At 45.3% G+C, this 24,591-nt stretch overlaps 2 protein-coding genes across 4 annotated transcripts; one reads left to right on the top strand and one right to left on the bottom strand.

The window, feature by feature from the left end:
• Positions 1-1,030: 1,030 nt before the first annotated feature.
• On the bottom strand, positions 1,031-10,936 carry TSACC (TSSK6 activating cochaperone). Of its 3 annotated transcripts, XM_081174500.1 has the most exons (6): positions 10,685-10,936; positions 6,635-6,715; positions 6,458-6,528; positions 2,966-2,995; positions 2,025-2,183; positions 1,031-1,593 (listed from the first exon to the last, which is right to left on the bottom strand). In XM_081174500.1, the coding sequence occupies exons 1-6, from the start codon at positions 10,756-10,758 to the stop codon at positions 1,367-1,369; spliced, it is 642 nt and encodes a 213-aa protein (XP_081030626.1). In that variant the 5' UTR covers positions 10,759-10,936; the 3' UTR covers positions 1,031-1,366. The 3 variants fall into 3 exon arrangements, with proteins under 3 accessions (XP_081030626.1, XP_081030627.1, XP_081030628.1); XM_081174501.1 differs by lacking the exon at positions 6,635-6,715 and having other exon boundaries at positions 6,458-6,526; positions 10,685-10,927; XM_081174502.1 differs by lacking the exons at positions 6,635-6,715; positions 10,685-10,936 and adding an exon at positions 10,421-10,454 and having other exon boundaries at positions 6,458-6,526.
• Positions 10,937-11,096: 160 nt separating this feature from the next.
• CCT3 (chaperonin containing TCP1 subunit 3) lies at positions 11,097-23,079 on the top strand. Its single transcript, XM_081174499.1, has 14 exons — positions 11,097-11,251; positions 13,816-13,877; positions 14,563-14,613; positions 14,742-14,804; positions 15,412-15,508; positions 16,270-16,387; positions 16,949-17,135; positions 17,659-17,808; positions 18,358-18,490; positions 18,588-18,669; positions 19,332-19,512; positions 20,378-20,623; positions 21,017-21,148; positions 22,673-23,079. Exons 1-14 carry the CDS (start codon positions 11,221-11,223, stop codon positions 22,778-22,780), a joined length of 1,641 nt encoding a protein of 546 aa, XP_081030625.1. The 5' UTR covers positions 11,097-11,220; the 3' UTR covers positions 22,781-23,079.
• The last annotated feature ends 1,512 nt before the right edge of the window (positions 23,080-24,591 follow it).

Below are 24,591 nucleotides of genomic sequence, written 5' to 3'. Positions count from 1 at the left end.
CCATCCTTCTCCTGACCCTATTCTGAACCTTTTCCAAGTCTACAATATCCATTTTGAGAGGAGGTGACTAAAACAGTATTCCAAATGTGGTCTTAGATATGTATAACAACATTTTGATAGTGGCAGTTTTGTTTTCAATTCCTCTAATGATCCCTAGCATGGAATTTTCCTTTTTCATGTCTTCCACACGCTGGGTTGACATTTTCATTAAGCTATCCATTAAGGCTCCAAGGTGTTACTCCTTTTCTGCCATCACCAGTTCAGCCCCCATGAGAAATTAATATTTTTTTGCCCCCACATGCATCACTACACACTTGTTTACATTGAATTGAATTTGCCATTTTACTGCCCATTCACTCAGTTTAGTCCTTTTGGAGCTCTTTGCAATCTTTTTAACAACCCTGAAAAATCTGGTATCACCAGCAAACTTTGCCACTTCACTGCTAAGTCCTAACTCTAAATTGTTTATGAACAAGTTAAAAAGCACAGGACTCAATACCAATCCTTGGAGGACACTACCTTTTACCTCTTTTTGTTTGGAGAACTGTTCATTTGGACAGTTAGCTATCCAATTAGTCACTGTAACTATTTTGTGTTCAGATAAATCACATTTTGCATTTCATTGCTCACTGAACTCATTTTTCCACACCCACCCAGTGTGATGTATGCCAGCCAATTCAAGATTTCACTCCGTGCATCTGATTGGCAGCACGGGCAAAGCCCTGTGGAAATCTTCACCCACAGCACATTGCTAATGGGCAAAAAAGCGGTTACCTGATGTCACTGTGACATCAGGTGATCGACACGTGGCTTGCCCCACCCTCCTGTCAAATTTGGCCTGCAGGAGGTGGGGGAGATAGCCAGTTCCCCAACCCTGCTTTAACCCAAAGAACACCCTCATTCCTAGCTGCCACTTTTTATTTAGAGCAAAATGTTTTTGTTTTTTTTAACTGCATTGGGTGAGCAAGCTGGCCTGGCTTGTCTTACTCATCATGAACCTTTCCCGAAAAGATCACACTGCAGAACCATGTTTATAACAACCATGTTTATTTTGAATCACTGTCTCTTCCCACACCACATAATACTGCCAGCCAGCGCAGAAAAAGAAATCAAATTTTACAAGCATTGCTAATCTGCGGAAATCGTATATTGTCGCAGTGTGTGGTAGGAATAGGTACACAGTTGCTCTAGGGTAGCTTTTACCTACCTGGCAGCCCTCCAGATGTGTTTGACCACAATGCCCATCCACCCCAGCCAACGTGATGGGAATTGTCACCCAAAATATCTGGAGGACATGAGGTTTGCTACCGTGGCTCTAGGGAGACTGAGAGCTTTGAGTTGGACAGGAGGGCATGTGCCAAGGCTGCTAGCTGGTGGGGTTGGGAGAGGAGGCTGAGCTCTTTGTGGTGCGTTGATCTGACTGCCCCAGGCGCTCCTGGTTTTGCTTCTCCTGCCTGGCAAGGAGGATGTTCATGGACTCTCGCATGTCTTCGAGGAGGGAGAGCTGTGCCTGTGCGATCTGCGTCTGTGTCTGGATGTTGTTGTGCATGCACTCCAGCAGGCCAAAACACTCCTGGGGCTGATGTTCAGGGGCTGGGGAGAGAGAGGAGGAAGGAAGGGAACAGGCAGAGGTTGGCTGAATCATCCACATTTTCTGCAAAGAGAGGGAGCCAAGGTGTTTGGTTTCCAAGGTATGACTGTATTTGGAAAAGACAACCTGTGTACTGCTCCTATATTTTGTAAACTTGCTTATGTTTTTGTTTGTTTGTACTTTTGATTCCATTTTAATGAAAACTTAAAAAGCGGGGGATAGGGAACAAGATAAAGAACCCTAGAGGGGAAGGGAGGGGTCAGTGAGTCACTCAAAGCAGACTGAGCAGACATACAAATATTATATGCATCTCTACATATAAAGATGTGTACGCAATGTTTGCACAAATTGATGTCCACTTTTTTGGCCATGGGGCTACTCTAAGATGATGGACCACATGCATATAAAGCATGAGAGGGTTCCCCTAACTTACAGAAATGTCTCTTTCCCTTCCCGATCCGAGCTGTCTGGGTATATGGCAGGCCTGGGCTGGGCCTCCACTGAGTTGACGGGAGTTCCAGGAAACTGGGGGAGGGCTTGGCCGGACACAGAGGCTTAAAAGAAGGAGGTGGAGGACCATCAAAGTCTTCTCCTGTTGAGAGAGAAAGAGTGGATCAGGTTGCATGGCCAAGATCTCTAGAATCCTGGGATCAACTCTCGCATCGTTAAAAGTCATCTTAGTTTATTAATCGTATGAGCTGGGTTAGTCGCTGAAATTAGATTAAGTGGTTAAATTTGCGTGCATTTGCATTTGGATATAAAAATTGTTTTGCGCAAGAAGCGTAATTTATTTTGAGTAGCGGGCATTATCTTGGAAAAGACATTCCCTCCTGTGTGAGGGAAAACACGGAAAGTATGTTAAGATCTGATATCACAGAAAGAAAGGGGAACTGAATGGGTGGCAGCCGATTTCAGCCTCAACCTTCAGCCAGGCCTTTTGGCTGATTGTCTATGTCCTTTTAAATGAGCTTGAGGGAGGGTGGGGGGTTGTTCTTTGGTTTTGTTGCTTTTAATATGTACTTTGTGATTTTATTCTGTATATTTATGCTGTGAAACGCCATGAGATCTTCACATGAAGGACAGTATACAAATATAATAAATTAATAATAACTTTTAAACTGTTCCTGCTGCTGTACCATTACCAATAAAAGCAGCAGATTGCAACAAGAGAGCAATTGCTTTTATCTGTGTACCAGGAGAAGCTTCACTGTTAATTCTTGCATCTCAAACTGCTGTTAAAAGATGCAGCAATAAGCGGTTGACTGAAAAAACCCAAATCACTGGAAACCCAGATGAAAGTGACTGAGTTTGGCTGGGTCATTCCCACTCCCCACCCCCCAGCAGGGGCAAAAATATCTAAACAAAAACACTTACGTGGGACTTGTGAAGATCTTCTTGGTGTACCTGAAAAATATAAAACTATAGTTGTTATGTAGTGTAGTTTCACCCTGGGCCAACAGGGGGATACTGTATATAGTTTTCACTCAGGTCTGTAGATAGTTTTCACTCAGGTCCGCGGCAGTTAGTTTAGGCGGGAACTCTGGGCTGTTGTGGTTACAATGTTGACAGCCGGCTGCCTATAAATACAGGCCGGCTGAGCTGTTCGCAGTCAGTTCTATTCCAGCTTGTCTTAATAAAGAGCTACTTGAAGAAATCGCTGTGCCGGCTGCTATGTCAACCCACTATTTAACCCTGGCGACGAAGGTGGGATAGATGGACATCAGAGCACAGCCAGATGCGGCCAGCCTCTGAACTGAGCTGAATCACTGAGCGAAATCACTGAGCGAAATCACTGGGCAGAACCAATTCAGAGCTGACTGTTCTGGCTAGAGCACTGTGTTCCATCCATCGCCCTTCACGCCGGCATCAGAATCATGGCTTCACTTGTGCCTCTACCGCCGTTTGCGCCAGCCTCTGAGTCATGGGACTCCTACCTCGCTCGGTTCGACTGCTACCTACAAGCCAACGAGCTGACAGCAGTATCAGTGGATCGGAAGCGGGGCCTATTTCTCAGCCTCTGTGGGCCTGAGGTATTTGAGACGGCCCGAGCATTGGTTGCGCCTGAAGCAGTCCAGGCAACACCATGGGACACGATCCAAGAGAAGCTCCGCAACCACTACACACCAAAGCCGTCCAAGATTGCTGCCCGCCATGCGTTCTACCACCGGAACCAGGCAGAGGGGGAGTCAATCAACTACGCCACCGCCCTGCGACAGGCTGCAATGCACTGTGAGTTCCGAGACTTAGACGATGCCCTGATGGATCGAATCGTCTGCGGAGTCCGGGACATCCATCTGCAACAGCGTCTCCTAGCCAAGCCAGACCTCACGCTACAGAAAGCCATTGAGGAGGCTGTGGCCTCAGAAGCTGCTGAACGCTCCGCCCAGGAGATCCGCAAGTCCAGCAGCCCGCGTCTTGCTAAGGGACACACCTGGGAGACGCCAAAGACACCCTGGTCGAGGGTGCACATCGATCTGGCTGGCCCCTTTCACGGCCGGACCTTTATGGTAGTGGTGGACGCCTATTCCAAATGGCTGGAGGTCGCCCTGATGCCCTCCACCACTACCGAAGCTGTCATCTGGGTGCTGCGAGGCCTGTTTGCAATGCATGGGTGTCCTGATGTCCTTGTCTCTGACAACGGACCGCAGTTCACGTCAGGCACGTTTGAGCGGTATCTTTTGGGACTGGGCATCCGCCATGCCCTAACGGCACCTTTTCATCCATCCAGCAACGGGCAAGCGGAAAGAATGGTGCGCTCGACAAAAGAGGCACTAGCGCGCCTGGACCGGGGAGACTGGCATGAGCGGGTCGCCGAATACTTGTTCGTGCAACACATCACTCCTCATGCGGCCACAGGGAGGAGTCCTGCTGAACTGCTTATGGGCCGCCGCCTCAGGTCACCGCTCGACCGGCTACACCCAGACTTTGCCGTGGCTGAACCCCCAGGCTGTGACAACGCACCACGGTCATTTGTCCCAGGAAACCAGGTCTTTGCCCGGAACTATGTGGGGGACATCCCTTGGGTGCCAGCCACAGTAGTGGGAGTCACTGGACCTCGCTCGTACCAGGTGGCACTCGAAGACGGACGTTTGTGGCGACGGCACATAGACCAGCTTAGGCGCAGGGTTGGCGACTTAGACACTACCGAGGTGCCCCCAACTGTGCTTGCGGCTCCAGAAGAGACACGTACAGATGGCGAGGCCCCACCTACACCTCCCTCGCAAACTGCCAGCGTGGAGCCGAACCAAGCCGTCTCAGAACAGACTCAGACCACTCCACTTGCGGAGGCTCCACCCACAGCAGCGGATCCAGGGGAGTTGGTTCCAACGCCACCTAGGGTCGCACCACAGCCTCAGCGAGAACTGTGTGGTCCTCCGGACTTGGCTACCAGTCCCCGGCGGTCTGGCAGAGTTTCCAAGCGCCCAACTCATTTAAAGGACTACGTTGTTGGACAGGTATCACTGTTGGTCTAAGTATGGGAAATGTAACCGATATGCTTTTGTGCCTAATTGAACCATTACGCGTAGTGCTGTATATAAGGAAACCATTACGATTGTAACTAACGCCTTATCTCGGTGGGGAGGGGTGTTATGTAGTGTAGTTTCACCCTGGGCCAACAGGGGGATACTGTATATAGTTTTCACTCAGGTCTGTAGATAGTTTTCACTCAGGTCCGCGGCAGTTAGTTTAGGCGGGAACTCTGGGCTGTTGTGGTTACAATGTTGACAGCCGGCTGCCTATAAATACAGGCCGGCTGAGCTGTTCGCAGTCAGTTCTATTCCAGCTTGTCTTAATAAAGAGCTACTTGAAGAAATCGCTGTGCCGGCTGCTATGTCAACCCACTATTTAACAATAGTTATTATGGATCTTTTTGGGGGTGAATGGGTTGCTCTTTTTATTTAGTAGATATTCATTTTATTCCTCTGTAAATATAGAGTCCATACTTTTGCTGTCTCTTTCGTCTAGGGAGAAAGGTTGCTAAGTACTTTTATCTGACCCTCCAAACTCAGCTCTGGGACTTTTAATAAATCTGCAGAACTTATTCTACCTCCACCTCATTAGCTTTCTCTATGGCTTGTTGTGGCCACCATTGCCTCGGGTGTAGCCGCCACGTTTTTCTCACCATAAGGCACATAAGAATGCAGGGAATTTAGGACTGGTGCCATGGCTGCCAACACAACTTAAGGGGTACATGGTATAAGTGACATCCTTAAGATACTAAAGGGTCTCGAACTGAGACTGTAGAGGGGCCATGCAGCTCGTTGCAGCTTGCCACAGGAGAGGACTTTGGGCTGCTCTTTCCTGGGCTGTAGCATCACCTCCCCTGCTGATGGTCAGGAAGTGGTACTTAGGGTTCCCATTTCCCCAAAAGCATGGCAGCCCTAGTGGTACTGCAGTTACCAAAACAGCAAGTGCTAATACAGGGTTGCCAAGTCTCTTGACCCCAGTGTGTGCGTGTGTGTACATGTACTTGTGTGTAGAGCACAAAGACTGAGGGGTGCAGCTGGGGGACAGCACACGGAGGTATTGCAGCAGATTGCTTGATGCCGCACATTGGGCAATGTTGGCCCCCTTAACAGCGTAGGCAAGTTGGTGCCTCTGACTGTGATAATATATCTTGCTCACTTGGGTGAAAGAGAGGGGTGTTTTTACAAACCTCTAACTTTTGTGTGGTTGTACGAAAGGTAAGAGTCGCAGTAGATGCCCTGTCTGCTTTTTAGCCTCTGGCCTTGCCCACCAGGGATATGTGACTCCCACAAGTTTATCCATGAGGGAATGCGGCCCCCGGGCTGGAAAAAAAGTTCCTTATCCCTGGTTTAAAACATGAGCTGGAGAGGGAAAAAGTCTGATGTGGGTCTAACCTACTTTTCCGATGCTGCTTCTCATCCTGGGGGTTGACATCTGGCTCCATCCGAACAGGACTGGAACTCTTACCTGGAACGGGAGGAGAGGAAGAAAATAGTTATTAGTATCACAAGCAAGAGTTTCCAGGTTGGGGAGGGTTAAAGAAAAGGAGGTGCAAGACTGGAAAGCAACTCCCCTTTCATATGGACTGGAGGGAGAGCCTTATGTTTCTTATTTAAGGCCAAGATGGTCTTCCGGTGTCTTTCTGGTTTCATACTGCTGCGGTTGGAAAAAAAATGATAATTAGAGCATACTCAACAGGGTGCACTCACTTTCCTGGGCTGGCAGCCACTTCAAACCTCAGAAGACAAACCCTAGGTAGGCCTTTTGAGCTTGTTGCAACACATCCCGCTGCATCCTGGCCAAAGGGGGCACCTCCTCCTCAGTCAGAGGGGCCTTCTTGGTGGCTGCTCCCAAGATTTGGAACTCCCTCCCTAAAGAAGCCAGACTCCCTCTCTCCTTGCTGTCCTTTTGCCTGCAAATGAAGTCTTTTACTGTATTCCGAAAGGCCTTGGGAAACGGACTTTTTTTTTTAAAGGAAATGGCTTTTGATAGGGCGGTGCTGTTTTTATGATCTGTGTTTTAATCGGTTGGTTTCTTGTATTGTTGTAATTCTATTAGTTTAATTACTTTAGAAATAAATATAATAGCAATAATAACAACAATCAGTGACTGTCATAGAATCATAGAGTTGGAAGAGACCACAAGGGCCATCGAGTTCTTCTAGTTTGGATCCATTGCTCCGTGTCCGCTTCTCGTGCCCGCAGCAGAAAACAACCTTTCTCCCTCCTCTATGTGACATCCTTTTATATATTTGAACATGGCTATCATATCACTCCTTAACCTCCTCTTCTCCAGGCTAAACATGCCCAGCTCCCTTAGCCGTTCCTCATAAGGCATCGTTTCCAGGCCTTGGACCATTTTGGTTGCCCTCCTCTGGACACGTTCCAGTTTGTCAGTGTCCTTCTTGAACTGTGGTGCCCAGAACTGGACACAGTACTCCAGGTGAGGTCTGACCAGAGCAGAATACAGTGGCACTATTACTTCCCTTGATCTAGATGCTATACTCCTATTGATGCAGCCCAGAATTGCATTGGCTTTTTTAGCTGCCGCGTCACACTGTTGGCTCATGTCAAGTTTCTGGTCAACCAAGACTCCTAGATCCTTTTCACATGTACTGCTCTCAAGCCAGGTGTCACCCATCTTGTATTTGTGCCTCTCAATTTTTTTGCCCAAGTGCAATACTTTACATTTCTCCCTGTTAAAATTCATCTTGTTTGTTTTTGCCCAGTTCTCTAATCTGTCAAGGTCGTTTTGAAGTGTGATCCTGTCCTCTGGGGTGTTAGCCACCCCTCCCAGTTTGGTGTCATCTGCAAATTTGATCAGGATGTCCTTGAGTCCATCATCCAAGTCGTTGATAAAGATGTTGAATAAGATCGGGCCCAAGACAGAACCCTGTGGCCCCCCACTAGTCACTCTTCTCCAGGATGAAGAGGAACCATTGATGAGCACCCTTTGGGTTCGGTCAGTCAGCCAGTTACAAATCCACTGAGTGGTAGCATAGTCAAGACCGCATTTTACCAGCTTCTTTACAAGAATATCATGGGGCACCTTGTCAAATGCCTTGCTGAAATCAAGGTAGGCTACATCCACTGCGTTCCCTTCATCTACCAGGCTTGTAATTCTGTCAAAAAACGAGATCAGGTTAGTCTGACATGACTTATTTTTCAGAAATCCATGCTGACTATTGGTGATCACAGCATTCCTTTCTAGGTGCTCACAGACTGTTTGCTTAATGATCTGCTCCAGAATCTTCCCTGGTATTGATGTCAGACTGACTGGGCGGTAATTATTTGGGTCCTCTCTTTCCCCCTTTTTGAAAATAGGGACAACATTTGCCCTCCTCCAGTCTGCCGGGACTTCGCCTGTTCTCCAGGAATTCTCAAAGATGACTGCCAGTGGTTCTGAGATCACATCTGCCAGACTGTCCTTCATTGTGCTGTTTTTTACATTCTGGGCAAGACTGGGAATGTGTTGGTGAGGAGTTGCAAACTCTACCAACTGCTGATCAGCCACTCTTCCTCTTCTCCCAGGTATAAAAAGATGGAGAGGTCCAAGACAGCACCTTGGCTAAATGCAAAGCAGGGTGGTAGGTGTGCATTGGCACTGCACAAAACATTGCATGGGTGACTATGGGAGAACATCATCCCTGGGGTGATCTTGAGCCAGTCACTCACTGCCTCTCGGCCCAACCTACCTCACAGGGTTGTTGTGGGTATTAAATGAAGAGTGGGAGAACCATGTACACCACTTTGCGCTCCTTGGAGAAAAAGGTGGGATATAAATGCAATAAACAAATAAAGTTACTGTTAAACCAGGTTCATCCTTTTTGATTTTCTTTTCAGACAAGCAAAAATGCAAGAATCATAGAATTGGAAGGGACCAAAAGGGCCATCTAGTCCAGCCCCCAGCAACGCAGGAAGGGGAGGATCTTTTTAATTATGAGAAAGTGGCAATGCAAGAGGCACAGCCCACACTCTAAACTGGGGAGGTTGGATTCCTTCACACACACACACACACACACACACACACACGTCAGACCCACGCGGCCTCTTCTCTCCCTCTCTCAGTCAATTGCTTTCTGGGGTGAATTGCTTATCTTGTCACTCTCCCAGCTGGAGGTGAATCTGAGAAAGTGCTCTCTCTGTGTACCCATACAGACAGCAAGATTGAGAAGCAAGTTCTCGTCACAAAACGGATTGCAACTGTTCCTGCATTATGTGCCTCAGATCGATCGGCAAATAGCACGTGACAAGAGATGAAATGGGGATGACGATATTCAGATGAAGTGCAGTATATCAGTTTAATAAAATAAAAGATATGGTATGTACAGCACCTCCAAAAGGTGCCTGCATTTAGCACTGAATGCACATTATCATGCAGTATGTGCACAAGCCATGATACTTGATACATTGAAGGAGGAGAAGAGAGTGTGGCTATTAGACTTTTCACTTTCATTGTTTTCACTTATAACCACTGTGGTTGCACTAGGATTTGTAAGCTTAGGTATCATCCATATGTTCAATAAAACAAATGTGGTTCATTCTTTTTGCTCTATAATGGACAGTTAATAATAATAATAATAATAATAATAATAATAATAATAATAATAATAATAATTAATAATAATAATAATAATAATAATAATAATAATAATAATAATAATAATTTATTATTTATACCCCGCCCATCTGGCTGGGCCTCCCCAGCCACTCTGGGCGGCTTCCATAGAAACCAAAAATACAGTAAAATATCACACGTTAAAAACTTCCCTGAACAGGGCTGCCTTAAGATGTCTTCTGAATGTCAGATAGTTGTTTATCGCTTTGACATCTGCTGGAAGGGCTGGAAGTTTCAAATATCTTTTGCAATCTTTATTGTGTGTGCATGTTGTGTGTGTGTGTGTGTGTGTGTGTGTGTGTGTATTGCTTAATTTTAATAACGTTGGTGTGTGTAAAAATATTCCAATAACTTTTAACCTGGCACTTACATAATTTCCAATTTATGCACTGTTATTAGGGATTAATTGTAATTTTATTTCTTTTGGCCTTGCATCCTGTCTCTGCCACAAACTCACCAGGTGTCCGAACCATAATATTCTCAGCCTTAAATCTTTTTATAGAGTGTCTGCAACTGGCCCCATGCTGCATGTAAAACTTGTTACTATGAATCTGAAATTGAGTTTGCTTATTTCTTTCTCCCACCTGATTTATTTTCCTTTTGCGTCGTATATTTTAAATGCAGATCTTATGTGTATTGATCTCTGTAATGATGTTTTCTCAGCTGAAAAGTGGCCTAATTTTCTTTTTATTTAAATAAAATGATCCAGGGGATGCACCAAAATCCAACCCTAGGATATCTCACCCTGGAGAAAGCTCAACATCTAACTAGCTGCACTTTGGCAGCTCAAAGGGCATCTTCGTCAGGGAAAATACTACAGCTCCCATCATGCTCAGCGGTGAGGTTGGGCGAGGGTTGGCTTGGGAGTGAATGGGGCCCGGATTGAAACTTCAACTCCCATGATGCTCCTCTGACCAGAACTTAAAACGAGACCACAAATCCCATCATGCCTAGGCTCAGGCCAGTCAGGACTCCGGAGCTCCTTTTTGTGGTTTCCCCAAAACTCGCCTCTGGGGTGCGACTGGTCGGGGTCGGAGCGCGGCAAGTGCGGCAGCGACCGCCGGTGTGAAGACTCCATCCATCTAACCGCTGACTGGAGCCCGTGCGCGTGCGCACTTCCGCCTCCCTCAGAACTGTGCGCAGGCGTAGTTGGCATCCTGCAGCTTTTGTTCTGCGCAGGCGCGTCCAGCGGGGGCGGAGTGAATAAGGTGGGAAGACGACGCGCAAGCGCATTGCTTTTTCCGTTTTGTAGAGAAGCGCCGCACGCGCTACGCGAAGGGCGGGGCGGGGGAGGGGAGAGCGTGAGTAGTCCGTTGTCCTATCAACCGATCTTGGTGGAAGAGCGGTGGGCGGGACCATGGTGACAGAGGCTGCTTCTTCATTGGTGGAGGCTGAGGCGCCTCCGACCCTGATTGGCTATGCAGCCACAGCAGTCAATTTAGGCTGTTCGGGCGCGGTGAAACGGCATTTTCCCCCTCCCTTTCCTTTCCTTTCTCCTCCTCCAGAAGGTTCCGCGCCGGCTTCCCTCACGCATCGCCGTGAAGATGATGGGCCAGCGCCCCGTCCTCGTGCTCAGTGAGTCTGAGGGAAAGGGGGTGGGTGAGAGGAGCCCCTCCATGGACCCGCCCCTCCTCTGCCACCCCCACGAAGACCCCCCCTCAGAAAACCCCCTTAATTCGATTACCTCACCCTTCCCCAATTCCCTCCCGTAATATCTCTTTTCAGATATGCACAGAAAGTATATATTGGACTCCACTCCTCATTATTGCCCCCTCGCACTAAATTCCCCATATAATTCTCTACCTCCTTTAGCTCCCCCCCGTATAAACTGAACCCCAACATTCCTGGTTGCTCCTGTCTCGCGTCCCCGACTGTATAATAAACATGCTCCATAATTTATATATACCCCACCTCTTTTATCCCTGGAAAGTATATTCTGGACACCCCCTTCCCCCCTTAACCACCTACATTCCTTGATACTCCTGTTTTGTCCCCCTCCCACAAAAAAACCATGTGTGTAATAGGAACCTTTCCTGTTCCCCTTCAAATTCTCCTCAACAACGTTCTCCTTCATTTATACCCTCCTCCCTCCCCAAAAAGTGCCTATTAAGAGGCCTTTTTGTTGCCCCTCAAATAATTTTTCTCCTGCTGTATTAAAACACTTCTTGCTCCGGCCCACCTATGTTTCACTGAATTCTGCCCTGTTTCACATTCTTCCAAAATTTCCTAAATTCTGTATCTTCCCCATCCCCCCGAAAGTATGTGTTGGGCATTTCTCCTGATTACTCCAAACCCCTCCCAGAATGCCCCACTTCATTTAATCCCCCCTCCATATTCAAAAAGTGTATATTGGGGGAGGGGGGTTTCTACTAAATCTTCCCCATAATTTCCTGCTTCTTACATGCTGCCTCCTGCCTTCCCAGTTAATAATCATGTATTAGGTTGAGCTACTATGAGCCTTAATAGGGTTTAGGGTCCTGATCTGCTGTACCCCATTGTGTTTCAAGCTGGACGTATATTGTGGATGTGCCTTCTCTTGTCAGTAAGCTGTTTGCGTGGAGGGTGGTCCCTTCATCAGTCTCCTTAAATATACTCCCCCAATAATTCTCCCGCTGTATTAAACACCTCTTCTTCCTACCCACCTTTGTTTCATTGAATTCTGCCTTGCTTCACATTTTATCACTGTCCGTTCCCTCACACTTTACACATATTATTCTCCATTTTAAGATGCCTAAGGCATCACACAAAACTAGGAATGAATGTTGGTGGCCCTGCCTCCTTTAAAAAAAATATTATCAGTAGACTAGTTTTGCTATTTTGTTCTGATTACTAGTTTCTTGGCTCCAGTATTGGATTGCTCTTGTTGGATCCTCCTTCCATTCATAAAAGGAGAATCAAAGAGATTTGACACACTATCGGAGTGGATAGAGAGAGTTTCCAAATATGGGTGTGGATTTCTGGTGCAGAACACGCCACATGTGTGCAGCAGATAGCAGGGTTGTGGAGATGGCAGGAGTAAATATCTGAAATGGGGATACACTTAAAGTATGTGCATTGAGAGAGTTCCCTAAATCAGCTTTCTGTTGCAGGCTCAAATATCATACAATACATTCCCATGTCATTGACAACAGGAGTTAGGTTTCCCTTAGTCTCTCCCTAGAGTCAAATGAATGTAGTTGAAAATTGAATAAGCCAGTGATAGCCCTTTCCTTGCTCGTCATAGTTATTGGATGTTTTAATATACCTTCCTGTCTTTGTTGGGGTGTGGAGAATGGAGATTGTAGCTGTCTGACTGCAAACTGTTTCTTAAAGGGCCCTTCTCTTAAAGAGATAGATAGATAGATAAGAACATTGATATGTATAGAGAGAAAGTAGATACTTAGCAATTAGCAATGTGTGTTCTACACATTTAACAATTTATATACTGTATTGCTTAACTACAAATTGTTTCAACTGCATGTTTAGTCAGAAGGACTCATGGGAAAGAACTCATAAATGAAATAAATAATAATAAGTAACTACCTCCAATTGGTAACTGTTTTTACTGTGGTATGCCGATTGTAGAGTTGTTGCAGTAAAAATGTTCTGTCATTAGCATTTGAACATTCTAGACCATTGTTGGGGGGAAATAATGTACCATGTAGCCCTTAAGACAAAAATGAGTATTCCAGAAGCCTTGCTAGTGCAGGAACATCACAAGCAACTATATTGCCATTTAGGGTTGGTTGGTTATGATTTGATTTGGCTACTAGAGAAGTGATTTCCTACATTGCCTGCTACAAATTGTGTAATGTTCCATTTCTGTTCCTTTAAGACATGCTTTATTTACCTATGCTATGCTGTTATGCATTCTTACCTGAGAATACTTCTCATTGAATATGGTGGGATTAATGTCTGATTAAGCATGCATAGGAATGTGCTATACGTAGCAGAAGTCACAGATTATTATTGCACTGGGCCCATTCTAAAATCCCATGGAGGGGAGGGAATAGGAAAACAAGGAGGAATGAATGTGAACCAAAGAAGTAATTAGGGTGAAAATGGGAGGTCTACAAAAGAAATTTTAAGAAAGAAAGCCTGCATTTTTATGAACGAGTTGTATTAGATGATTTTTGTAATTGTTTTTCTGTTTGCTTTAGGTCAGAACACAAAGCGAGAGACTGGCAGAAAAGTCCAGACCGGAAATATTAATGCTGCTAAGGTATATTTTTCTGTAAAATACATTAGGGATGTGAAAGACAGCCTGTTAAAAGTGCACACAGGAGTGGGTGGTAACCAGATAAAAAGAGGGTAATACTTTTTTACTTTTAACCATTGCCTAGTAAAGAAAGTTTCATCAAGGACACAAAGCTCTCCTGCCAGCATTCCTTCTTCTGTATTTGTTTAGTCTAAAAAGAGATGACAGGCAGACACACAAACACAAAAAAATAGAAGTCGTTCCTCATTGAAGTTTTGGGTTAAAGTTGGATTCTGGGTCTGAAAAGACTGAAGGCTGCTGATTTAATATTTGATGCAACAGAACTTTCAAGCCTTTGCATAATAATATCTAATTACCTCTTCCCCATGGTCTCCAGAGTTCACTTGATTGTCTTTTCACTTCCTTTCAGTAGCACACAGTTCTCCTGTCTCCTAGCCAAACAGATCTTTTTTCTCCCTGCACAGAATATGACCTGTTTTTAAGTGTTCTGTTGGCAACAGCTTCCTCTGCAGATGTTGGAATGTTTATGAATATTCCATAGTATCACAACATGTTTAGGCTTACAGTTGACAGACAGTAGCTAATTTTGTGTCTCATAATGTTTCTGAAATTCAGCGAATAACTATCAAGGATTTACCTAAGCTTTTCTTTTAAAATCATGTTGCCTTATCGATTCCTTCCATTTCAGACCATTGCTGATATTATCAGAACATGCTTAGGACCAAGGGCCATGATGAAGGTGAGAATACTTTTTCCCATCATTGCTCCATTAATTCACAGTAAAGAGAGAATCTAAATACACATTCTCTTTTGTTGATATTGCATTCCATGTAATCTGACATAAGTGTTTCTAAATCTCCAATGCAGATGCTGTTGGACCCAATGGGTGGCATAGTTATGACCAATGATGGCAACGCCATTCTTAGAGAAGTAAGTCTCCTTGGTGCTCACAGGAGCTGTAGTTTCTTAGGGCTTAGCCAAAAGGCAGGCACAGCCTAAGAAATAAATATATAGTCTGTCTTGCCACATATGATTTGAAGAATTGTGAAATTGAACGGTGGGAAGTGCCTCTTAATGGGAATGCCCCAAAATTAACTTTAACAGCCAAAATGGCTTTTGAGAAGCACTTTAGGGCAGCCTTCATGCTCTTATTCCACCTGAAACAGGAGTATGGGGGCTGCCTTACCTTGTTTTTCAAAAGCACTGTTTGAAGCAACTTGCACGCTTCTCTTGTCCACTCGCAGGAGAAGTGCACAATCTGCTTCAAACAGTGCTTTTGGAAAGTGCTTTAAACTCTGCTCATCAGATGATGAATAGGGATTAATCCTGCTGCCTTGGCTGTATGATCCTGTTCCCTTCTGGGAACAGGATGCATGGCCAATATAGTGAAGCATAAAACCCTGCCCTGTAATCCCATTCCATCTCTATGTAGGTCTAATTCAAGACCCCCTGGTGTTTCAGGAGGTTTCAATAAGGGAGCAGGAGTGCTCTAGAATGCAAGGTTTGTTCATGAGTCCTTCCTTCCTTCCCTTTACAGATTCAGGTCCAGCACCCAGCTGCCAAGTCCATGATTGAAATCAGCCGCACTCAGGATGAAGAGGTGGGCGATGGGACCACATCTGTGATTATACTTGGTAAGATCACTCTGTGTATGCTCTTGTATGCCTGCCTGCACAAAAGAAACCGTAAATCAGAGAAGCATGTTGGTGCATTAAATGGCCACAAATGATTCACCTCTGTTGAGGTGTTGTGGGTATCATTGTGTTGGAGACAAAAGAAATATTGAGCACTGGACGCAACCTGTTTGAATGAATGGGATCTGGACACAAGAGCATTGTAATTCTGTTTCACAGATCCTTTTCATTTCAATGGGACATGCAGGAGAATCTCTGGCTTTGACCCTGTGTTAAATGGTGAGGGGTACCATTTGGATTTGCCAGCTCTTGGTAAAAAAAAACACATGTTCATAGGTTCTTGCATATTAATGAAGCTAATTTAAAATGAAAAGCTGTTGGCTCTTCCCAATACGATCCATTCCCAAGAGAGCAAACCTAGATAGAGCTTGTAACATGAAAGAATCAGATAGTCTAGCATTATTAGCAACAGTCTAGCTCAGTACTTCTGTCTTAGCCCACTGTGAGTCACATGCTGTCAAAAGGAACTATTTCTCCTCCATGCCTGGAATTGATGACACTTCTGGTTTTTGCCTCTGTTTTGTACCAGCTGACAGAGTGATCATTGGGGGAGTCCTGGGGATAAAGGTCTTGAGATGCTCTGACTAATTTGTGTCACTGACCATAACTTGTGCTAACTGTAGTTCATTACTGTGTGCAATTCAGAAGCATTGCAGTTGGTTGCAGAAATCCTCATTAACTGCTCTCTGTTTGCTGTTTAGCTGGTGAGATGTTGTCAGTTGCAGAGCACTTCCTTGAGCAGCAGATGCACCCAACAGTGATCATTAGTGCATACCGAAAAGCTCTGGATGACATGATCACTGCTCTGAAAAAGATCAGGTGAGCAGGGAAGCTGAAAAGTAGAAGGGAATATGGTGGATGGGCAGGTGATCTGATGACCCATGTTTGGACACCTGAGGGATGTGACAGAAAGGCAAATGAAAAGCCCAGAGCTAGGTAGAAGTGATGCAAGAGTAGTTGTGATCATCACTTTGTCCAAGTGTTTGTGCCTCTAGGTGCAAATTCACATTTGATCCCTCTCTATTCCTTTCTGAGGAGGGACCCTTATTTACATGATATACTAAATTATTTGCATGTGGAAGGTCCGAGGGTTATCTGCCTGAGATCTTGAAGTTCTGTTGTCAGAATGGACAGTTTTGGAGTAGATGAAATACTTGACTTGGTTTAAGCATCTTTGATAAGAGCAAAGCATTACAAATCAAAATAAAGTTGAAACATGTAGCTGGGGCAGTTGCAGAGAACTTCATGACCATCCAATCTGCTTCGATTTGGTCTTCGGTTGTCCCCAAAGTCTACTAGCATGCTCAGCCAACAGTGAACTGCGTAAAGTTCTATTCTGTTTGTCTTCTGGATTACATGCTTTATGCTTGGTTTTTGCAGCACTCCAGTCGACATTGGCAACAGAGAAGCTATGCTTAAAATAATCAACAGTGCTATCAGCACAAAGGCTATCAGTCGCTGGTCAGATCTGGCCTGCACCATTGCTCTCGATGCAGTCAGGACAGTGGAGTTTGAAGAGAATGGCAGGAAGGAAATCGACATCAAGAAATATGCCAAAGTAGAAAAGGTACAAAGGGGAAAAAATGTACTGCTTTTTGAAGGCCTGGAAGAAAATGATTTGAAGCCCCTTAGGAATCACTGACACCATCTTACATTTGTGAAATAAACAAACAAAAATACAGAGAATGAATATAGATTGATCCTTCTGAGTTCATATTTGCTTTCAAGTATGGAAGAGCCTTGCTCTCAGAGTCAGAATATTGTTTAAAGCGTAGTTTATAACATACCAGAACAAAAAAGGTAAAGGACTCCTGGACAGTTAAGTCCAGTCGAAGGCGACTATGGGGTTGTGGCGCTCATCTCACTTTCAGGCCAAGGGAGCCGGCGTTTGTCCACAGACAGTTTTCCAGGTCATGTGGCAGCATGACTAAACCGCATATATACAATCAAAACAAAGGGAAGGTTATAATAAAACACATCCACATGCATTACTACCTACATGCCTTCGTAGCAACAAATACAAAAGAGATTGCCTTTCCCCCACTTTTCTCTTGTTCCTGACTTGTGGGTGTCATCTTTGCCTCATCCAGATTCCCGGTGGCTTTATTGAGGATTCATGTGTCCTGCGTGGGGTCATGATCAATAAAGACATCACTCACCCCCGGATGCGTCGCACCATCAAAAACCCCCGCATCATCTTGCTGGATTGCTCATTGGAGTACAAGAAAGGCGAGAGTCAGGTATGTTGGGCTGCAAGTCTTATCTGCTCTTCAGTGCTGAGGGCTGGAATGGGTTGAACCCAAGCATTTCTCACATCTTTTTAAACATTGTATTCTTATTGTTATCAGTTCAGAATACAAAATATACAATTCAAGATATACGAAAGGAAAGAAAGAGCTAGCTATCTAAACAATAATTGAGATAAAACAAATGTGATCAAATGATACAGGCTCATGCCCTCAGCAGTCTCCATTGATGGATTTATGTTTTCTTGTACCTTAGAAGGTAAAGCTAACTCCCAGTGTGCTGGCTGAAGCTGATGGAAGTTGTAGTCCAAAACATCAGGAGGGTATCAGGTTGGGAAAAATTGACCACCATTTTATGTACCTCTTATTGTTTAAAGAGAATTATAAGCATTATATATTGTCAAATCAGTCAGGAGATATACTTTCCAGTTAGTGGAGGATGCTTTGGCCTAAAAGGCAGCAAATAATGAAATAAGCAAAAGTTTATGAAAGAACCAAATATGCCCAGTGGAGTATAAAACTCACTTGTCTTCTTTTATGCAGACTGACATTGAAATAACTCGTGAGGAGGACTTTGCTCGCATTCTGCAGATGGAGGAGGAGTTTATTCATCAGATGTGCGAGCACTTGATCAAAGTCAAACCAGATCTCATCATCACAGAGAAGGGAATCTCAGGTAAACACCAAAGTGTATTTCTGTTGGTAAACATCTGGTTATTAAAATCTTCTCGTCTCCCTGCCTTTGCATTGTACTTAATATGTTTTGTTTTCAGACCTGGCACAACATTTCCTAATGAGAGCCAATATCACAGCCATACGTCGGGTGAGGAAAACTGACAATAACCGGATTGCAAGGTGATTGCAACACTGATTTTTGTTTTTGATGGCATGCCAAGGGTGCTTTCTTTTCTGCTACATTCCATCAGTTAGTTTTTAATCTTTAGGGTAGCAGCTATCTTAGCCAGGGCAGAGCATAGTGGTGAGGAGCCAGATATTTTTGTACTCTCCCTTGTTACTACATGCTGGCTGAGGATGAAAGCTCTGATGTTCTGTCTGTTTAGTCAGGATTGTATATATCTTTTGGGGGAAATTTGAAAGCATGGGAGAATGCTTAAGTTCTGGAAACTTCCTTTTATGCCTTAAGCCAGCTGTGGGGGGGAGTAAGGGATTAGAAGCTTCCTAATAATCACTAGTAGGAAACACGGATGATTGGGGGAGGAAACTTCACTGCCTGGCCTTCAAAACTGCAAACCTATCTGAAACCAGGCAGAGAGGCTAGGCATGCAGCTGATTAGATGCCAGCTTGATTGGTGTCCTGAAGGAAGGGTTGCCAATCCTCTGAAGAGCAGATAAGGACATAATTTCCCAGCAGTTCTGAGACCCAGTTTTCCCCTCTTCAAAATTCTCCACTAGCAAGAAAATGAAACTGTTGGTAATGCCTGTCCTCCAAGGAAGAGTCTTGGACGCAGGTGTGGAGCTACACCATTGGTGTTGTGTCTTTTGCTCTATTTCTGCAGGGCCTGCGGGGCTCGTATTGTCAGCCGCCCAGATGAGCTGCGTGAGGAGGATGTTGGGACTGGGGCAGGACTTTTTGAAGTGAAGAAAATTGGGGACGAGTACTTTACATTCATCACTGAGTGCAAGGAGCCCAAGGCCTGCACCATTATGCTCCGGGGCGCTAGCAAAGAGATTCTGGCGGTAAGCACCCAGTCATTAATAGGAGACAGATAGGCAACAACTTTTGTTCAGGCCTTTTTTTCCCCCTGGGGAGACAGGAGAGATGTGGCTTTGGAATTGAATCACTTAAAGATGATCCAAATCTGTGTCAACCTGTTTTGAATGTTGAGAGTTTAAAAGAACCTTCTGGAACATCTAGTCCAGCCTTCCTCAACATGGTGCCCTTCAGATATTTTGGATAGCTCCTGTTATTCCCAGCCAGCATGGCGAACAGTCAGGGATGATTGGAGTTGTAACTAAAAGCATCTTGAGAGCAGCAGATTGAGGATGGCTAGTCTAGATCACTTCCAAGAAGCTCTCTGAAACTTAATATCTTTCAAACTGCTGATGGCTCTATGTGCACTGTTCGTTTGTTTTCAGAATTAAAATTGGCACTTGCTTTGAGTGTAGTTCTAAAACTTTTTTGTTTTTGAAATGTTGGTGTGTTTGCTGCCCCGAGATCTTTCAGGAGGAAGGGCAGGAGATAAATTCAGTTAAGAATAAAAAGGTTTACCTTTTAGAGTAATGAGTGTGAATAGCCTGTCCTTGGGTAAGTTAGTTCCTGTTGGTGTTCTGCGTGTATTTCTGCATCAGGAATGGTTGGCGCATTTTGTTGCTCCTTATAGAGAAATGCCTTGGAATTGCCTGCGCTCAGTGGATTTTGTCTGAAAGAAGGCAAGGTGAAAACAGTGACGCCTGCACCAAGCAGCCTCCCCTCATGAGAGGCTTTCCGTATTTCATTCATTTAGTTATTGTATCCACAGCCATCTTCCCTTTGAAATGTTCACCGGTTTGCTAAGCATGAAATGTGAACCTTTGCACTCTCTCCTCTTCCCCTTTCTTGCAGGAGGTGGAGCGCAACCTCCAGGATGCCATGCAGGTCTGTCGGAATGTCCTGATTGATGCTCAGCTGGTGCCAGGAGGTGGTGCTTCTGAGATGGCCGTTGCTCATTCCTTGACAGAGAGGTCGAAGGTCATGACTGGGGTGGAGCAGTGGCCCTACCGTGCAGTTGCCCAGGCCCTAGAAGTCATTCCCAGGACCCTGATTCAGAACTGTGGCGCTAGTACCATCCGCACACTCACTTCACTACGGGTAAGAGATGTGTTTGCTGTTGCTGCTGTTCTGCTCTGATTCCTCCCCTTTTGTCCTTGCAGCTAATAGCTGAAGATTGTCAAAAGCAAGAATTGTGCTAGGTGCTCTGTGCAGAGTAGAAATGATACTGTCTGCTCAGAGGCCCTAGAAATCATTCCAGAAAAGATTGTGAGCTCTGAACCTCAAATGTTAAATCAGCTGGGAGTGAGCGTAAGCTGAGTAGATGGGAGTCCTTTAGGAATGGTCACAGGGCTGCTTCATGACCTTTGGAACTACTTGCTTTTGAGAAGTGTGGTATGGGGGGTGCAACTGGATTGCTCAGTTGAATCAGTAAGTAGAAATCGGGCAATTCTGATATTGCATTGCATCAGGACTTTCTATTGTTGCTTACAGGCCAAGCACACCCAGGAAGGCAGTCAGACCTGGGGAGTAAATGGGGAGACTGGAGCCTTGGCAGACATGAAGGAGCTGGGTATATGGGAACCTTTGTCTGTCAAGCTGCAGACCTACAAGACAGCTGTAGAGGTAAGAGAAACCACAAGCCTGATTCCATGGAAGCCAAAAGTTTTCACTACCCTGCCAAGAGAGGTCTGTGGAAAGAAGTGGGTGTAAAGTCTGCTTTGTTCATTGCAAGTGAAATTTTTATTCCAAAGTTCTCTTCTGGGAGAATGCTTTCTTCCCTCTGCAGTCTGCTGCTATGTGCCATGTTCATACAAGAGCACTGAAAGAATTCTTACTGGCTGCCCCACAACTTTGCTTCTCTAAGCCTGTTGATCAGGCACAGGGAACCTGTAGCCCTTCAGACTACATACAACTCGCATAATGCCTGAGTGTTGGCCATGCTGGCTGTTGGGAGCTGGAGGCCAACAATATCTGGAGGCCAACGGGTCATTCAGCCATGTTGTACATCTCTGGAAAACCGTTTTATATATTTTGGGTTAAGTTTGATAATGAGAGCGAAAAGACAGCCTAATTTGCTAGTCTGACTTTCTTGAATGCATTATATTTTTAGTTTAGCTGCCCATCTCTTTAATCTCATGTCTCCACCTGTCTTAGGACATGCTGTAATCTATAAAATATACCATATTGGCACAAATATAAGATGCACCCACAAATAAGCCGCACCTTTAAAATTGAAGGGGGAGGAGAAAAAAATATATAACCAGGCTGCTTCGGGGGAGGGGAGCCAGGCTGCTTTGCTGGCGGCCTTTCCACCTTCCCCCTTCCTTAGGTGGCTCAGGGAAGGCTTGGGAGCAGCAGGCAGGTTGAGCGTGGCTGCTATGCGCTGCCGGCTGTTTGGGGGGGGGAGCCGCACCACTTTGCCGGCGGTCTCCCCCCCCCTTCCCCTGGCGGAGGCTTGGGAGCAGTGGGCGGGCTGCACGCCATTGCCCCATGCACCTGGCTACACTCTGGGGGAGGAGAGCCCCGTCACTTTGCCAGCGGCCTTCTCCCCAACGGCCAGGGAAGGTTTGGGAGCAGTGGGCGGTACGCCACATAAAGCCACAAATATAAGCTGCACTTATATTTTGCATGGGTGGAATTTGGGGGGGGGGGGAGTGTGGCTTATATTCAGGCCAATACGGTAAAAACTGTTCTAATTGATGCTTGTGAAGTTGGTGGAAAAAATGAATGGTGATCATCCAGTTATATGTTGGTATTGGGCACACCAAGCAGAAAGTCTAGGATCGTGCAAGATTAAATAGGGCATTTGGATAGAATCTGAGCTCCAATGAAATTCCTGGAGCCAACATTGTACTAAGTTTAAAGTTCTATGTTTCAGATGCCGCAAATGTATTTAAAGTACAGACACACACAAATCCTGGGGGCTGTAGTTTTCCCCTCAGAGCTACAATTCCCAGTGCCCCTTGTCAAGCTACAGTTCACAGGATTCTTTGGGGGCAGTGCTTTAAATGTATGGTGTGTATACAGCCATAGTATAAAGACCAGTTGGCAACTTGTGTTATCTTACAAATCACAGGAGTATAGGATGGGAATTCTGCCTCTCCCAAGATTATTGTTCTTACTGACAAAATGTTTTCTCCACCTTAGACTGCCGTCCTCCTCCTGCGTATTGATGATATTGTTTCGGGCCATAAGAAGAAAGGAGATGATCAAAGCCAGCAGCAGCCAGGAGCCCCAGATGGACCCCAAGAGTAACTTTGTGGAGTTTGGAAAGCTATAGGGAAAGCCATGCACTGGGATAGCTGGACATGGAAACCACCTGGATTGATTTTGAGTGCTGCTTTTCTTCTCTCTCCCCTCCCCCTCCTGGGTTCAAGGGCAGTCAGTGTCCAAATACCAATTTGTTTCAAGCTTGAAGCGGAGAGGAAAAAGGAAGGCCAATGATGCGTTGGTTACCCCCATTCTGTTAAGGAGACACTGACGCTTTATTTAAACGTATACTGTAGCTTCTTTGTGGCTTTATTAATAAAAATGTCACCACATTCATAGATCAATTTTCTTTGTCACTTCTTCCTGTCCATAGCTGTAATGAGACTTCTTTCTGTGGTGTGGTCTCAAATCCAGCTGCTTTGGAGCAGTTTCACACTTTGTGCACCAGCATAGCCAGGCTTGCCTTGGGCAAGGGCTACAGCCATAATCTTCTGTCTTGTGCATGTATCTTAAGCACTTGATTGATACAGTCAAATATTTTTGAAAATGTCCATTTTTTCCTCCCCTAAGGGAACTCCAAACAGTTAACATCAAGCAATATTAATACTTGATGTCATATCAAAGGTATGATGAAACCATTACAGAACTGGTAAGCAGAACAGAGTGCCAGTTTAGTTTTCCCCAGTTTAGCACAACTTAAACAAGCCAGGTCTTCACCAACCACCAGAAGGCATATAGTGAGGTGGCCATATGAGAGGGCACTCCACAGTGCTGGCCCCACAATCATAGAGACCCTGTTCTTCATGCAACATACAAAAACTACTGGACATAAAACTGTTACCAAATGCGTTTTGACCCTCAAGTGTTCCTTAGTGGTCCTAATTGCATATATATACCTACATCCAGTTTGGCGTGAACTTCAGATGTTGGAAAACAATGGACAAACATCCCAGAAACCAGTTGATAGCCACTACAGTCAGCCCAGGATCAGTATAATATGCTCAAACACTCTTGCCCCTGGAGAGCAATCTGGCCACTGAATTCTGCACTTGCTGAAGTTTCCAAACTCTTCAGAGGCATACCATGTAAAAACCATATAAACAAGTTTAAAACACATCATGTACTCTTAATTACCTGTATAGGCCTGGCGGAATAGAAAACTTCAAAGGCATTTAAAAGTTGAAACAGAAGGTGCCTGCTGCATCTTCATTGATGAGTATCCCACAATACTAGGCTGATAAAATTAAAGGCTGTTTCTTTGCAAATGAGCCTCACCAGTTTAGGGAATGGCCAGTGATGCTCCTGCTGATGATCTCTGATGGAGCTGGGGTATATATAAGGTAACCTAGACCTAAGTTCAGGACTTTGTAAACTAATCTGGCTTGGTAGAAGATAGGCAGCCAGACAAAGATACCCCATGTTCTTGGCCAGATGCCCCCACCAGCAGTCTGGCACCAGCTGCAGCTTCTGAACTAGAGGGCAGCCCCACATCAAGCACATTACAAGTAGTCCAGCCTTGAAGTGACCAATGCATGGAATACAGTGATCAGGCTATCCCTGCCCAGGAACAGCTCTAGCTGAGAACCTGGCAAAGCCATCCAAGTTGGTGGCCACTGCCTCCAGTGGGAGCAACCTCCATAGCTTGTGAACTATGTGAAGGACTTTATTTTACATATAAAGTGTTGCTTCCAACAGAATACAGAAAAGACTGCGAAAAAACAGGCTTTTGGGGGAGGCATTTGGTTAGCCATTGTGAGGCCAGGATGTGGGACGGATGGCCCTTTGGACATGCACCATAGCACTGTTATTCTGGTCCACAAGCCTCCGTGCTTTTCCTTCTGCTGCAAGAATCCGGG

The sequence above is a fragment of the Podarcis bocagei genome, assembly GCF_964188305.1.
Source record: "Podarcis bocagei genome assembly, chromosome: 16".
Classification (NCBI taxonomy): domain Eukaryota; kingdom Metazoa; phylum Chordata; class Lepidosauria; order Squamata; family Lacertidae; genus Podarcis; species Podarcis bocagei.
This window is presented reverse-complemented; position numbering and strand designations above follow the sequence as displayed.